This window comes from Leuciscus leuciscus (assembly GCF_965113295.1).
Source record: "Leuciscus leuciscus genome assembly, chromosome: 22".
NCBI lineage: Eukaryota > Metazoa > Chordata > Actinopteri > Cypriniformes > Leuciscidae > Leuciscus > Leuciscus leuciscus.
Genome location: NC_138746.1, coordinates 3,222,048 through 3,238,412, shown reverse-complemented (window position 1 = coordinate 3,238,412; position 16,365 = coordinate 3,222,048). Strand labels below are relative to the sequence as shown.

Here is a 16,365-nt window from a genome sequence, read left to right as displayed (position 1 = left end):
ATTTTAAGGTGTCATTGTTACAGTGATTAATATAAATTAACATGTACTTACTATAGAGTTAGGATAGGATTGGGGTTTGGTTGAGGGTTAGTTGCATGTAATTATGCATAATTTACTGTTATTACTATAGTACCTGTAACAAGGACACTGTAAAATAAAGTGTTCCCACTTCCTGTTCAAAAAATGAGTTTACCAGCAGCAAATCCGTCGAATATCCTGTTCTTGCGCAGCACAGGGTGACTGTTAGTGCTGATGAGGACTCCCGCCTGCGCGTTCCTGAAGATATCGTTCTCTTCCAACAACCCTACAACATACAAACACAACATCATAATGCTGAAGTGCAGAGCATTTGTACCATCATTAGTGTGTCTGACTGGAGTCTGATCTAAACGAGTGACTATCGCAACTGTTCAGTATGGAAGCGTGTGTGTCTGAACGAGGCGTGTTACCCCTCGTCTACCAGAAGGGTTGGTGTTTTCTTGAGCCAAAGCCTGTTATCGTCCAGGTCACAAACCGGCTGTGTTTCCACAGACTTAATAGTCTGGCTATCACCAGATCAAGGAGTGATGAACTGAGAAATCTAATTTTCCTTGAGCTTTTGACACATAAGAGGTCATCATACTATAAGAATATCCTGTAAGATTCAGACCTGAAAACGTCCTTGTTAGTCCAATAAAAGCTTTTATTGACAGCAGGCCCAGCGAACGACAGGTTCTTCAAAGTGGGGATCTATGAGGTCAAAGGGTATCAAACCCCGCCTCCGCAGAAGAAGATCAACGCCTACTTCAACACTGCCTGTTTAGCCCCGCCCACCGATTCAAGCATTACATGAAACTCATTATAATATGCAGAACTGTTATCCAATCATAGCAGTGGGTGTTTACTTCCAAGTCTTCAATGCGGCCCATAAAAACCCGAGCTAGGCTCAAAACCAGGGTAGAAAATAGCCTATTACTTATTCATTTTGATGTTTTTGCATGTAAAAACCAAGCGAACGTCATAAGTTGACCTCAGACAACATTATAAAAAAATTTAAAAAGCCAGTTCATGACCCCTTTAAGATTGAACACTGGTCTGGGGAGTCTGCTCTGTGTATTAAGATTGAACACTGGTCTGGGGAGTCTGCTCTGTATTTTCTACTGCACAAGAGGCGTGATCAACGGGCAGAGTTCAAATGATTCTGTACGCAACTGGATAATCCTTCAACCAATCAGACCAATGATCCGGGTGATGTATTTTGCAGAGCGACGCGAAAACTTTAGGTTATATTGCAGGTTATGCAAAAAAGTTAGTGGTATTTACACCCACTCGAGCGATTCGTTTGCTAAAAAGAAGCCATTGAACATCGTCGAGTGGTTAAAAGGAATTGGACAGAGCCGTAACGGCCCTGGAATTGGATTGGATTAAACCCACCAATAGGGCGCCAGGTGGATAAGCCAGTTTGTGATTGGTTCCCGCAGATTTGTAAAGGAAGCAGCAGAGATCAACGTACAGGTTTCATCAAATCAAATCGCCGGCAGATCAGACTGGGTTTACCCAGTCTACAGTCTTCATGCTGTGATGTGTCGTTTACCCGACTATAACAGTGTAAAACAACATTGTGCATCCCAGTATTTGTGCAGGCAGAGTGGCATTTTGTTCACAGTATCGGGAGTGAATCTAGTGATCCGGCAGCTCGCATAAACACCCAGTCCTCTCAATCTGTCCTTTTCAGAGATATAGTGAAACTGAAACTGTTGATTCACTCTCTCTCACATGCAGAGTGTTATATATTTAGATATAAAGAGCAAAGTGGTGCAATGTTCGAGGCCAGCAAGTCTATAAGAGCGGGGGTTAAGCCGATCTTTCCAGCCCGGAATCCCATTTTCTGCCATGGAAAAGCAGAACAGACACAGGCTGGGAACGCGCACTGGAACACTAGCCGCGTTTCCATTACCCTTCAAAATGTGCAAATTGAAATTGCGAATTGAAAATACGCCCAATGGAAACGCGTCAATTTCGCAAAAACTCCCATTTATTGCAAAAAAGTTTTTCCGCTCGCATGAGGTGGTTTTTCAGGCAATTCGAAAAATATTTCGCAAAACTGCAATGGAAACAGTTTTTGCGCATTTACAGGTCACCTGACATAGATGATGCGGTGTGTTTGGACAGAATACGAGACAGAGTTCTTTATTAAATTCATAAAAGACAAAAGAATTACAGGAATACTGGATTCTAAACCTCAAATAAATGCCACAATCAAGACCTCGGAGCAGAAATGAGTGAGAAACACCCAGAAACACCTCATATGTGCCGCTCACAAGTATAATAAGGGTCATTCCTTACCATTAATGCTTGGAAAACACACATACATCTCCTTCGATTAATAATAATGGCTAGTGCAGTGGCTGGGATATAGTCACTGATCTATATAAAACGACATTATACCAACATCCGTTCCCATGGTTTTTGGAATGATTTTACTTATCGCGAGAGGAAAAAAGTTTTAGTCGCATAAGATCGGTCAATGGAAACGCCGTCATTTCGCAATAGTTTTTTGTCGACAATTATAAATTTAAAAAACGCAAAAGTTTTGCGCAAATCTGTAATGGAAACGCGCCTAGTGATACTACATGAGCCATAATGGAGCATGAAGAAGAGCGTCACCTCGTCCTCCGTTGAATATACAGATTCCCCCGTCCCTGCCGTCGTGGATCTTGTTCCTGCGGAGCGTGGGGTTGCTGTCGGTCTTGATCCAAACCCCTGCCATGGCGTTATCAAAGATCTCGTTGTCTTCAATAAAGCCTAAACCTGAGAAGAGATTACGAGGATGCTTATGTCTCTTGATTAAAATAGAAATATCAGCCTTTATATATCAATCAAGACAGATCGAAAGGTTATGATGGAGAGATTACCTGAATTGTAAACAAGAATTCCTCCATTTTGTCCACCCCAGATCTTATTCCTCCTAATTTTGGGATTGCTGCCAGTTCTACAAAAAGAAATGCAAAAAACAAAAACATTTACGTCACTAAGAAGCAATTATATAAACCCACAAGTCTGTGGAAGATGCATGATGGTAGAGCTGATCGATTATGGCAAAAATCAATCACGATTATTTAACTCGTTTACTTTGGAAATGTCATGCATTTATTAAACCTCTAAAACAAACTTGTCTTTTTAACAGGGCGACTTTGAAAATAAATGCAATAATCATAACAAGGCTAAGGCTGGCTAATAATATAGCTTCCAACCCTATGCATATTCTGCATAATGAGTTTGAACTACTACCATCAAAGCGGAGGTATAGAGTCCCCAGATTTAACAAAGTGAGGCTGAAACACTCTTTTGTGCACCAGGATATCTTAGCGTTGAACAAAAACACTTAATCACAAATCAAGAGTATTGTGAAGGTGTTGTAGATGCATAAGTGTTGTATTGAATGCATAAAAGTGTGAGGTTTAAGTGTATGTTGGATGTTGTAAACATAGACACTGTTATGCAAGAAAAATGTCAGACTTGTCTGACAATGAAATATAAAAGTAAAGTAATAAAAATAGACATTTATTATATCAATAAATAATATAAAAATCATTTAAAAAAATTATTCATAAAAAATTTATGCATAATTAAAAATACATGCAGAAGTGTTGAAAGTGAGAGCATCATTGCAAAACGGAATGTTGCACAATAATCATCTTGTCTCGATTATCATATTAGTTGAAAGCCAGAATCATAACTGAAAATGCAATTCATAACTGAAGTAAAAATTCACCACTGACCTGATCTGAACTCCGGAGTACATGTGGTTATAGATGTCATTGTCTTCTAGCACACCGTGACCATTGTCATAGAAGTACACGCCCACCTGCGGACAACAACACATTTAATGCATCACTACAAGATCTGGATGTTATCTTGAGAACTAGTCCGTCCCGTGTGCTCACGCTTATGCCATGTTTGGTGTTTTGAATGGGAATGTTTGCATGAGAGCCTTTGGAAGCAGGATACACACACACACACACACACACACACACTGAGTGAGAGAATGGAGGAGTACACACCTGTTTTCCGCTGTGTATTCTGTTCCTGCGGAGCACAGGTGTGCTGCCCGTGGTCACCCACACACCGGCCAGTGTGTTGCTGTACACCTCGTTCTCCTCGATCACACCCTGACCCTTCTCATGCTGACAAACCAGAGACAAATCAGGGACTGTGAGTCTCTACCGGTGGTTTAGTGAACATTAGGAGTAGAACAGGGTTTCCCAAACGGGAGTTCGAGAGCCACCATGAGATCACAATTGACAATTCCTAGTTTTCACATATGCCCTCGTAATTTTTAATTAAAATAATTCCCCCTCCCTATTACAGCATCTCTTCTGTTCTCTTCTCTGATGATGTTTTTTTTTTAGGGCTGTAATCAACCAAAGAAAATCTTGGTCGATTGAAGTCCTGAAATTTTCGACTAAAAATGACGTTAGGAAAAAAAGAAGTTAAATTAATTAGCTGTGCACTGTGCGCAATACTTGGTATCCTTGTTGTCCGCCTAAATTAATTAGAAATAAACATAAAATACTAGTAGGCTATTTGCAGTATATTAAATCGTTTTTGACCTAATTATTTAGTCTAATCCAAAAGAAGTGAAAACAAGGGGGGTGTTCTGAAGACAGACTGTTACCTGTGAAACAGGGGTGCTCTGAAAACACCCCCATTAGCAATTAGAACTTTCCACCTGATGAAATGAACGCGCCAAAAATCGACCAATCCGAATTTTGGTCGAGCCAGAACGTATCGACCAATAATCGACTGGGAGATTACAGCCCTAGTTTTTTCCCCCGATATATTATGTCTGACATAGTGGATATTAGTGCATTTTTATATATTTTTGTCTATTTGTTATATTTTGATTTTGATATAGATTGCTGGTGTATTTGGACTGCATAGAGTTTGATTTAAATGTGTCTTGCATTTATAGCTTCTCTTGATATTGTTAAAGATTTAAAATTTCCCCTCAAGAAAATACTAATCCGGTATTCTGATAACATGTCATAACTAACTGATTGCAGTATAAAATGACTCTGAGTGTGTTATTCTACCACACCCTGATGAATGCGTATTAGTTGCAACAAAGTGCCTAGGCCTCGTATGATTTTTGCAACTTGTATTATTTCCGCATCCAAAGATCACTGAGATACAGACTTTACAACCCAGTAGCACTTTTTAGCATCTTGTGTTCCATTTACTAAAAAAAAAAGATTAAATATTTAGTTTTTTTGCATGTCATGTGACCATCAACCAACATCAGAGAACCATGAACATGCGTTGTTAAAAGATGAAGTAGAGCATGTCTGGTGGATGTTGTGGTCTGTTCACTCACCACATAGATGCCTCCATGCTGTCCGTCGTGGATCTTGTTGTGCCGGACGATCGGGCAGCTGTTGGTCCGGATCTGGATTCCCGCTAAAGCGTTGCCATAGATGTCGTTCCCTTCGATGAGACCCCGGCCGTCGCCGAATATGTAAACACCACCCTGGTTGCCATTAAATATGGCGTTACCCCTGCGATTGATCAGAAGAGAGATTATAACTTTGCAGGAACAGTATTACTGTATGTACTGATATGATTAGACTGCAGAAATCATATACTCCATGTCCATTATCGAGTCCCTCACCTGATCGTGGGGTCGCTGTTTGAGGTAATCCACACACCCGCAAAGTTGTTTGCATAGATCTTGTTCTCGATGAACTGGCCTCGGCCCTTCTCGTGCACGTAGATGCCGCCCGTCTGTCCGTGATGGATCTCGCAGCGCACTACCGTAGGGTTAGCGTACGCCTTCACCTCGAAACCTGCTATCCGGTTCCTGTGGATGTTGCAGCTCTCGAAGTAGCCCTGCAGAGGGAGCCAGAGAGTCACGAGACACACACTTCAACTGAGCTGCACCAGTGTTAGCCATGTTCAGAGTTACATGCTACTCTTGCTCCAAATGCAGTGTGTACTGTGCAAGTATGCACGTTTTCTGTAAACTACAGAACTAGGATATTTTTACCACAAAAAAAAGGTACAAATGGAAACTGTAAAAAAGGAATGCAAAGATGCATGACACAGTATAAAACCTTTATAGTTGTACATACTATTTAAATAATAATAATAGAATGTGGAATGAGGTATATACTTGAGCCTACTAGGACTACATACTTCCTATTATTTTTTTATGTGGCATGTGTAATAGAATGCATTATGCAGCAATAAACATTGCAAAAAGTAGTATGCTATGATGACTGCAAGTAGCAGTTAGAAGTTATTTTACAAATTTAATCCATTTTTGTTTACAAATGGTGATCAAATAATGTTTAATACAAGTATTAACCAAAAATCCTTGTTAAAATGTCTATTATTCCTAGTTTATCACACTGTATAGTGGAACACTTCACAATGTAGGATATAGTGTATAGTGTACATACTGAAAGAGGAAGAGTGGCATGATAATGATATTATGATCATATTCCATTCCAGTGTTGCTATTAGCTAAACAATAACTACATACCCATAACAATAACTAACTGTTAAAAATTATTGAAAATAAAGCTGAAAAAAAAAATAATAATAATAAAAAAAAAATATATATATTTATATATATATATATATATATATATATATATATATATATATATAAAATTTAATATTAGAACTTTACAAAAGTTGCATTAGCAATTAACTGAAATAAAAGTACTAAAACTAAAACAGAAGTAAAAATAAAGCAAAATAGAAATACTAAAAAAAACTAATAAAAATGACAAACACAAATAAATAAAGTTTAACTAAAATTTAAATGAAAACTGAAAATATAAAAAATAAAAGCACATTCAAAATATGAATAAATTCTAAAATAGTACTTAAATGATAACAAAAAATGTATACATTTCATTAATTAAATAAAATATAAATATTAGATGATAAACTTTTAACTTAAAAAACAAACAAAAATAAGAAGTGTTGCCTTTTTAACTAACTGAAATAAATTAAGTTGAAGGTGAAGTACCAAAATGACCAAAACAGAAATAAAAAATAAATTAAAGCTAAATAGAAATATATTTTAAAAAAATAAAATAAAAATGACAAAGCACATAAACTAATAATAACAGCAGGTTAACTAGAAACTAAAAGTAAAACTAAAAATAATATATTTTGTATATAAATAATACAAAAATGTTTGGTATTTTAACCATTTCACTCTGAATATCCCTCATGACTTTATGTGTTTAATATCAGTTTGTGGATGATTAAGACACAAACACATATCAGATCCTGTCATTGTGTTGGTCAGAGACACCAAGAGTTTTTACCATGCCGTGGTCAAACGTGAACACGCCGACGTCTCTGCCGTGATGGATGTGGTTCCGTCGGATGATGGGATTGCCGTGGTTTTTCACCCAGATCCCAGCTAGAGCATTATTGGAGATCTCGTTGTCTTCGTAAATGCCCTGCAGAGCAAACGGAGAGAGAGAGCGACGGCGTGATTCATCCGCTACTGAGGACCGATCTCACGGTGTATTCGGGACGGAGTTTCATATTACCTGCGCGTGGTCCGTGATATAGAGCCCTACATTCTCACAGTCACTGATGTTACAGTGTTTGATCGTGGGTGAAGCTCCCTGGCCACTTACACACACTGCAGAGCCCACTGCACACAGATAACACACACAACAGAGCTCAACAGAAGATCTTAATACACAAGATTTGAGCTCATATGCATGTTTGTTTACTCACGAAAAGCAATTAATAAGCAGTGCTGTGGAACGCAAAAACGTGCCGATTTAAATACCCAACCAAAATTATTATGATGATGCTTGACTTCTGAGCATTCACTATTGAGCACTACAACAAACATGCAATATATTAGTAGTAGTAGCAGTAGAGCTGTAAGATTAATCGTTAAAAGATCGGGATCTGGATTCCAACACCCAGCTAAACGACATCAGTTTGTCTATGTATATTAAAACCTTTGATAAGTATGATCACAGTGAACGTTCAGATCTGCGCTGACCGAGAGAGACCAGCAGTCATAGGTATGAAACAGCTTCAAAAACTGTTTATTCAACCACACAGTATCGTTATTTCTGTCTGAGATGTATTCATATTTTCACATAAGTACTGGGATAAAAGTTTATAATTCGGATTTAAACACTGATGTCTACGGTAGCGATCAAAATAAGAGTAAATTTACTTTTTGGAAGTAACTTCAAATAAAGTTTGAATTCATTATATCGTTACACCAGTAGGTGGCGACAAGTGACTGTTAAAAAAAATTTTTGTCATTGAATCATTCATTCAAGAGATGTTCAAAAACACTGATTCATGAGTGAATGTCAATACTTTCCATCCTAAATGTGACCCTGGATCACAAAACCAGTCACATGTCGCAGGGGTTTATTTATGGCAAAAACCAACAATACATTGCATGGGTCAAAATTATCGATTTTTTTTTTATGGCAAAAATCATTAGGATATTAAGTAAAGATTTTGTAAATTTCCTACCGTAAATATATAAAACATTTATTTTTGTGAGTGAATGCTGCACAATCATGAATATAAATGGAGAACTTTAAAGGAGATTTTCTCAATGTTTCGATTTTTTTGCACCCTCAGATTCCAGATGTTCAGATAGTTTATCTCTGCCTATCCTAACAAACCATACATATATCCTAACAAACCATACATCAATGGAAAGCTTATTTATGCAGCTTTCATGTAATGTATAAATCTCAATTTCAAAAAATTGACCCATGTGACTGGTTTTGTGGTCCAGGGCCACAAATAGTATGTGAGATTAGAATAAGTGTGTCCCAAAGCATAGGATGTTGAAAAGAGTATGTCAAAAGTCCCCGGATGGTCTACTATCTACACCGGGAGATTTTCGGAGAGTGGATCCTTGCTCACTATAAAGGCTAATATTGCCCACAACCCATTGTGCTTTGGATGAGGGTTCGGTTCAGAACTACAAACACGAGTAAATCATGTTAAAAAAAACTACAAAACATGGCGGATATAAGCAACCGACGGTGAGAGGTTTAGATAAAGGTTTAAGTGACTAATAATCAAAGTTTAGCCTGATAACATTTTTTTTTAACATTTTTTTATGCTATCCGTCTTATATTTCATCTGCAATAACAATGTGGATTTTTATAAAGATCCGTTTTGGCCATTAACTTCTAAATGCATCATTATGCATTAATAAAAGGGGAGTTCTGCACATGAAAGTACTCTTTTTGTGAAGAAGTACATCATTTTGTGAAGAAGTACATCATTTTGTCTGTGTAGCAAAAGAGTGCATACTTTTATGGCGTAGTATAAGTAGGCAAATTGGGACGCAGAGCATCAGAGTCTTTAAAAGTGAGTCTTTGAATCATTCACTCAAACAGAGTTAAAAAAAAATTTCAAATAAACAAAATATTTTTTAATAGACCACAGCAATTGACATTTTGTCAGAATCACTAGTAAATTACATATTTAGTTTAGTGTTCCATTCAGAAATTATACATTCATGTACATAGAGCACTATACGCAGGTTTACTGTATTCTGCCTTTATGTGGTTTAAGTCTATTGTCTATGTAAAATTAACTGTTAACTTTCTGCACATTGTATGTTTTCCTGCTCAGCGAGAAGATCCCGAGAGATTCATTGCACTTGTGTACAGGGTGCAGAGTACTATGAGAATAGAAAAAAATTTTGGGTGGGGGGAAAGAAAGAAGCAAGCTGTGGTCACCTGTGCAGGTACTGCGGATGATGCAGTGGTCAATGATGGGGCTGCAGTTGACAGTGATCTCCAGGCAGTGATGAGCGTTGTGATGCTGAGCTGATTTGTCATCAGGATTGAACTGCAACAGAGACCCATTATATGCACATCTAATAATGCACATCTGCCTAAAAATGGCACTGTTGCAATAATGCCTTTTTTCTGTGCATGAACATGCGGGTTTTGAAACGTCATGAGGGTGAGTAAATTACATGATTGTCATATGTAGCTGAACTATTCCTTAACCTTCGTTTACTGAACTTTTAAACTCACCTTTATTGTCATATAACCTACATACGCGTCCTCTGACCCCTCCATGAACACAAACGTTGAATCTCTAGTGTTCTCGATGATGACTTTATCCGCTACTTTCCCCGGAGCTGCAAAATAACATGTACGATTAATATTTTGGTTTTACAGAAGAAAAAATTAATAAATAAAAATCACACTACCATTCAAAAGTTTTGGGTCAATCATTTTTTAATACTTTTATTCAGCAAGGATGCATTAAATTGATCAAATTTGGCAGTAAAGACATTTATAATGTTACAAAATATTTCTATTTCAAATCAATGCTGTTTTTTTAAACTTTCTATTTATGAAAGAATCGGTTGCCAAAAAAATATGACGCAGCAAAACTTTTTTTTAAACATTGAAAATAATCAGAAATATTTATTGAGCAGCATATTAGAATTATTTCTGAAGGATCATGAAGACTGGAGTAATGATGCTGAAAATTCAGCTTTGATCACAGGAATAAATTACATTTTACAATATATTAAAATAGAAAAAAAATTTTTTGAAAAAAAATTATATTGCTGTTTTTACTGTATTTTTGATTAAATTCAGCCTTGGTGAGCATAAGAGAAAGCTTTAAAAAAGAAAAAAAAAAAATGAAGAAAACTTACTGACCCCAAACTTTTGAACAATAGTGTACTTAAATATTGACATATATTCTCATACCAGCGCCAATCATCGTGATGGGCGACTCGATGTAGATCCATTCATCTGTATAGATCCCAGAGTGTACAAATATCAAACCGTCAAAGTGGGCTTCCTGAACCCCTCCCAGCGCGTCTTCAATGGTGTCGTAATACTGAGGAAAGATTACAAAACAAAATCACATTTCACTCGTAATTACAAAATAAAGACCGAGCCATTTTTGAAGCGTTTATGTGAACAAACTCCTAGCATTACTTATTAAAGGGGCGAAATGTAGAATTCAGAAACACCTGTGAACTAACATGAACAAACAATGAACAATTCAAATTCAAAAGATTGATAAATGCTACAGTGCTCATTGTTAATTCATGTTAGCTAATCCATTACCTAATGTTAAAAAATGAGACCTTATTGTAGTTTCCACTGCTTGAAAATTGCATGATCTTTGCCTAATGGGTGGTAAAAATCAACAAAGTGCATCAATAAATGCATTAAAGGCGGGAATAAAATATATCTAGACATTTAAACATCATAAGGCCATAATAGGCAATTAAACACATTTTTTCTAAATCAGAAAACGTACACATATACTTGTTTTTTATTCTTATACATAAATGTAATAATTTATTGAACGTTGTCATCATTTTTGTTGCCCCTTGAGGATGTGTGTTACTGTGATTTTACCACAGTTCAGGAGTGTTTACATGCATAACATCATCCATATAATGAATAAACAAACCATATGATCCATCTATAGATGGTCTAGAACGTACCAGCATGTTTTCTCGTCCCTTGTATCTGGCCGGGTTGCTGTAGAAATGTTCTGCGAAGCCCGGCTTCACGTGAGCACCTTTATACTGCAAACACAAAGATCAGGGATCCTTCAGTCTGTGTTTCTTCAGTAATAAAGCTCACTGATGAAACTAATGATTACTGACACATCAAGATCTCCCTAATTATCACATTACCGCACCATCTGTCCACTTTTGGATCCTGGGGGAAAAGCCTAAATCACTCATTCTCAGATTTGCATTGTTGTGCTCGCTCTTGAATACACAATATTTAATAGCTTCAGAGCAAGCATTTGCAGTCAAATGAGAATTGACAAAAATAGCCCATTTAATTGTAAAAGGTCAGAGAGAAAGCGGATGGAAAATGGGGTATAAATACGATAAATTATGATTTTTTTTTTATCCAAAACGCATAACAAATGAATCAGGGGAACAGTACCAGTTGCTGAAAGCTCTCCTTCCAGGGGTTGGGCTGTTCATGCTCCTCTGGGTTGATCTGGAAGAACTTCCCAGACTCGGGGTGCATCATGGGACGCGTGTACTCGAAAACCTCCATGTAGAGTCTCTTCCTGCAAACCAGATGAGAAGGATCGAGATCAGTGACCCTAACACCGTGTCCTAACCAGACGCGATGCGATAAGATTCCAGCGACACAGCCAATCAGAACAGCGCGTGGGCGGAGTCTCGCGGCACCAGAGAGTAATCTTGACGGCACTCGCAAGAAAATGCATAAGTAGGCTATATAGTCAAATTCACAAATATTACACCATTTAAACATTATTCAAATACATAGGCTACTGAGTTACTAAAACAATCTTTGTCAAAGAATACACTTGTTTTTCCACAGTTTGAACGTTCTTGTTTCCATTTGTTTAATTTCAAGATCTGAGGTGAATTATCCATTTTTGCTTTTACGGCTACAAAGCTGGAGCACTAAATGATGTTCAAAGTCACATTACACACTTTTAACATTAAATAAAGCACATAAACAGCACCTGAGATTATCATCGCCACACTTTGTGTTTGTTGTTCCAGCGCGACGTCGCAGAAAAATAGAAACCGTTTCATCGCGTGTCGCGGCTAGCCTGACTACGTCAGACTTCGTACTTCCTCTCAATTTCAGTTCGCTTCTGTACTCAGTCTGAGATAGCGACCCATCTCCCAGTTTTCCTCCGGCCTCAAAACAGCCGGCCAATCAACGAACAGAGGGCGGGCTGAGAGCCGTGACGTATAGACGCTGATTGTACCGTGGATGCGTAGATTTACTTCACATAATCTGCAAAAGTCGTTCACAGCCATGTTCACTCCGGGATTTCGCTCGATGGTTTTGTTTTCGCATCATAGATGTGTTTACAGTGGAAGTTTGATGCGGCTGAGCCGGCGCATAACACACGTCATAACCAAATGTTATGTGATTGGCTTACGAGTAACCAATGATTTTAAACTTCAGACAAGCTGTTCAAAAACTGTTCAATCACAAAGTACCAGCGGCCAGACGAAACAAACGTCTATAAAAGCAACACCATACCCAAAAATAGTGTTTCTTGCTAAGAATCTTTAATAGGTCTAGTCTGGCGTAATACCTTTGAATGTTGTCAATGTTTAATTGTCATTTTTTATTTATTTAAATATTACATTCTTTTTGTTTACTGCATTTATTTAAATTTGACTGAAGCAAGAGTATTGTGTCTAATTTTGTTTCTATCTTGTTTGGTAACCTAATGTTCAGAATTTGTAGATCTTAAAAATAATAAAGCTTTTCAGAATCGTGAGAGAATCGTGCAGCTCTACTAAACATTTTTAATCTTTTTGGCTAAAAAGGCTGTTTTGTTGATTGAGAAAACCAAAAAAACATACAGTTTAGTCCAAATACCTAACTTACCAGAGGATGGGGTCGTTGGCTAGTTCGCTAAATCGTTTACACACACAAGCCGCTCGACACAGGTCCTGCTCCAACAGATAGGAGAAGATCTTTAGGACCACCTCGTCTGGAAGCTTCACCTGCAGGTACTGCTCCGCTGGGGTGACTGGGACAGAAGACAACCAGCGTTAATGAAAACACATCAAAAGCTGATTTCAACTCTAACCAACATCAAGTCTGATGTCCATTACCAGGCAAATCTTGTGATTTTCCCGACACTCTGGCACGTTTCGCCCGATGCCCAAAGTTTTCTGTTGTTGATGTGGAAGCACCCTTTGAACAAGAAGAGTTTTCAACCGGTTAGTTACAGCGCGTAAAAACACATTCATGCTGTTTTTTATTTCATGCATGTAGAACCTGTTTTTTCAGCAATGCAGGAAACCTGAAGGGAATCACAGAATACAGCCTTAAAAAAGGAATTAACAGTATAATGTGGAATGTCATGGAATTTGGCGAATTTTGGATGAATTAATCAAAAGGGTTGTGCAATTAAATCACGATATGGACTAGTGTCTGTGAATATTAAAGCGTGAAGATAAAACATTCCACATTGCCCTTTTCTTTAAAAATTAGTTAACATTTAAACCATTAAAACACAATCAGAAAAATTAAGACAGAAAACAAAAATTTTAGGTCCCTAAAAATATATATTTTTTTACTTTAAATAAATAGATGTTAAATTGTACACGTTTTATTATTTCAATTAATTAGACATGCTTTTAAAATTACTAAAATATAATATTAAAATATATAATAAAATGGGAAAAATGGAATTTGGAGGAAAAAAAATTAAACAATTTCATAGGGCCCTGAAACTGCTGTTATGGTTTCAGCCTGAATTAATATTGCAGACAATCTTTATGCATACTACACTTCTAAATCTAAAAACGCTTCCTGACATGATCATTTGATGCTGAGCAGCATTTACGCACCTCCATGTTGGTCTTTGTTGGACAAGCTGTTCTCTTCGGTAACAGAGATTTTCTTCGAAGTTGGTACGGACTATTTTGAGCGCCTTGACCAGATTCTTCTGCAACCATCTCGGCAGGATCTGCCTCATCTGGAAGAAGAGAAAAAATGTTAAATTACATTTAACACAAACACTGAAGGTTTGCAGTTCCAAGCAAACGCATAAAGTGGGAATTCATCCACATAAAAGCACATCTCTAACTTGACATTCATGTTTTTGGGAAAAACTGCTCAGATCTTAGATAGACAAATTAATATTTGCAAATTATACTATTATTTTTAATAACATTTCAGGACGGAAGCCCCAGCGGCATTTAATTCTAAACTATGTCTTCTATGTAGTATGCAAAATTAGGATAGACCATCCCATTAAAATAAATCCCTGAAGATTCAGTGGGAAAAATATGCATCAGAAAAAAAGAAATTCTCCCACCAATAAATCTGTCAACGTACTTTTTGCACTTCTGTGAATTGAGGTAAAACTCAATGAACCCATACAGCCGGGATAATAAACATTCAAAATCCAAAAAGCTGTTCCACACATCAAGAAAAACCAGTTGTGTTCCTTCACTAGTATAATATTGTCATTTAGGAACAGGGTTAACCCTTGGTTAACTTCAAATTCAAGTACCTTTCTAGGACTTTCCAGGTCTAATACCCTCAAATTCAAGGACTTAAAGTGGGGACACATTTCAAGTGAGAGCAAGGTTACATTGTGTTACCTTGTAAGATACATTGTTACATCCTATACTGTATTCTAAAATAATCTGATATTAACTTTTGCCTGGATATTATTGAAAAGAGCTTAGGCTCATGTAACCAGAAGTTTTAAGATATATGAACATGCTTTTTCTTGCCACGTGGGTTGACAATATGAGGTACAAGCAAAGCAAATCAACATTACATTAAATAAAATATTTGGGCAACAGATTATCACAAATGTTTAATGTTTATTGAACACAATAAACGGTCATTGACTGAACATATTTGGGTTCGGTGTGAACCTGCAACGTCATGGCAACGCAACACAAAGTACCTCACGCGGGAAACACTTAATGTAACGCATAAATGCACGTAATTAATGTAAATCAAGCAAGCTAGTGTGCATAGGCCACGTGTTGGAGAAACACATTAGCGGACCGGAGGGAATAATATGGAATTTTTTCCAGAAAACTTCTTGCACAAAATAAATACAAGCACTTTCATTCATTTTCAAAAACTTTCCAGGGCCTTGAAATTTTATTTTCGGATTCACAAACTTTCAAGGATTTCGAGGACCCGTGGGAACCCTGTAGGAATAACAAAAAAAAAACTGCATGCACCCTACTAAATCAACTCCCGGTGTCGTGTCTCAATGCTCCAGACCAGAATTGTATTTCCTCTATGTACGCAAACACATCTAAGTCAACGTATGTTGAATGTATAATCAAATATTTGCATAATTGTTTTAACTCTCATGTTTTCCCTGTAACCAAACATCGAAAGTGTCTGTGAAAGTGGCGATCGCAGCTCAAACAATAGCAACTTTAATAATTCAAGCCGGATGAAAGATTAAGGGACACTGCAGTCCTTCCAGAGATAAACGCTCAGATCAGCAAAAGGTGGACTTTGTGTTTAACAGCATGTTGAAATCTCATCAAGGCACTGTACGACACGCTTGTGAGAGACGGTGCCAAAACAGTTGGGGAGGAAGGCAGCGGAGAGGCCGTGACCCGAGGCACAAGAGGAGAACACAAGGCTGATCTCCTCGGCAGCTGTGGCAAACGGAGCAGGTGACGCCACACACGGGTCATGGGAGACAGAGGTTGAATGGGCAGGCAATAAACACCAGTCCGGGGGGAATTAGCCGTGTGGGATCCCTTTGATGACATGCCTGAAACCAGAGACAAGAGCCGTCCAAACACATACCGTATTTCCCTCACCAGACTCGAACGCCACCTCTTCAAATAGAAACGTTAGATTCATTTCA

At 37.6% G+C, this 16,365-nt stretch overlaps 1 protein-coding gene across 2 annotated transcripts in view; it reads right to left on the bottom strand.

The window, feature by feature from the left end:
- Window positions 1-16,365, bottom strand: part of fbxo11a (F-box protein 11a) — a 35,805-nt gene that overhangs the window by 3,362 nt on the left and 16,078 nt on the right. For both annotated transcript variants that reach the window (XM_082153314.1, XM_082153313.1), the window contains 17 exons: window positions 14,360-14,487; window positions 13,619-13,700; window positions 13,389-13,533; window positions 11,946-12,075; window positions 11,489-11,572; window positions 10,737-10,869; window positions 10,047-10,153; window positions 9,744-9,855; window positions 7,554-7,660; window positions 7,323-7,460; window positions 5,651-5,868; window positions 5,357-5,537; window positions 4,044-4,166; window positions 3,762-3,847; window positions 2,895-2,971; window positions 2,647-2,790; window positions 194-304 (listed from right to left, as the gene is read on the bottom strand). In XM_082153314.1, coding sequence (XP_082009440.1) covers window positions 194-304; window positions 2,647-2,790; window positions 2,895-2,971; window positions 3,762-3,847; window positions 4,044-4,166; window positions 5,357-5,537; window positions 5,651-5,868; window positions 7,323-7,460; window positions 7,554-7,660; window positions 9,744-9,855; window positions 10,047-10,153; window positions 10,737-10,869; window positions 11,489-11,572; window positions 11,946-12,075; window positions 13,389-13,533; window positions 13,619-13,700; window positions 14,360-14,487 — 2,106 coding nt within the window. The remainder of the gene's footprint in view (window positions 1-193; window positions 305-2,646; window positions 2,791-2,894; window positions 2,972-3,761; window positions 3,848-4,043; window positions 4,167-5,356; window positions 5,538-5,650; window positions 5,869-7,322; window positions 7,461-7,553; window positions 7,661-9,743; window positions 9,856-10,046; window positions 10,154-10,736; window positions 10,870-11,488; window positions 11,573-11,945; window positions 12,076-13,388; window positions 13,534-13,618; window positions 13,701-14,359; window positions 14,488-16,365) is intronic.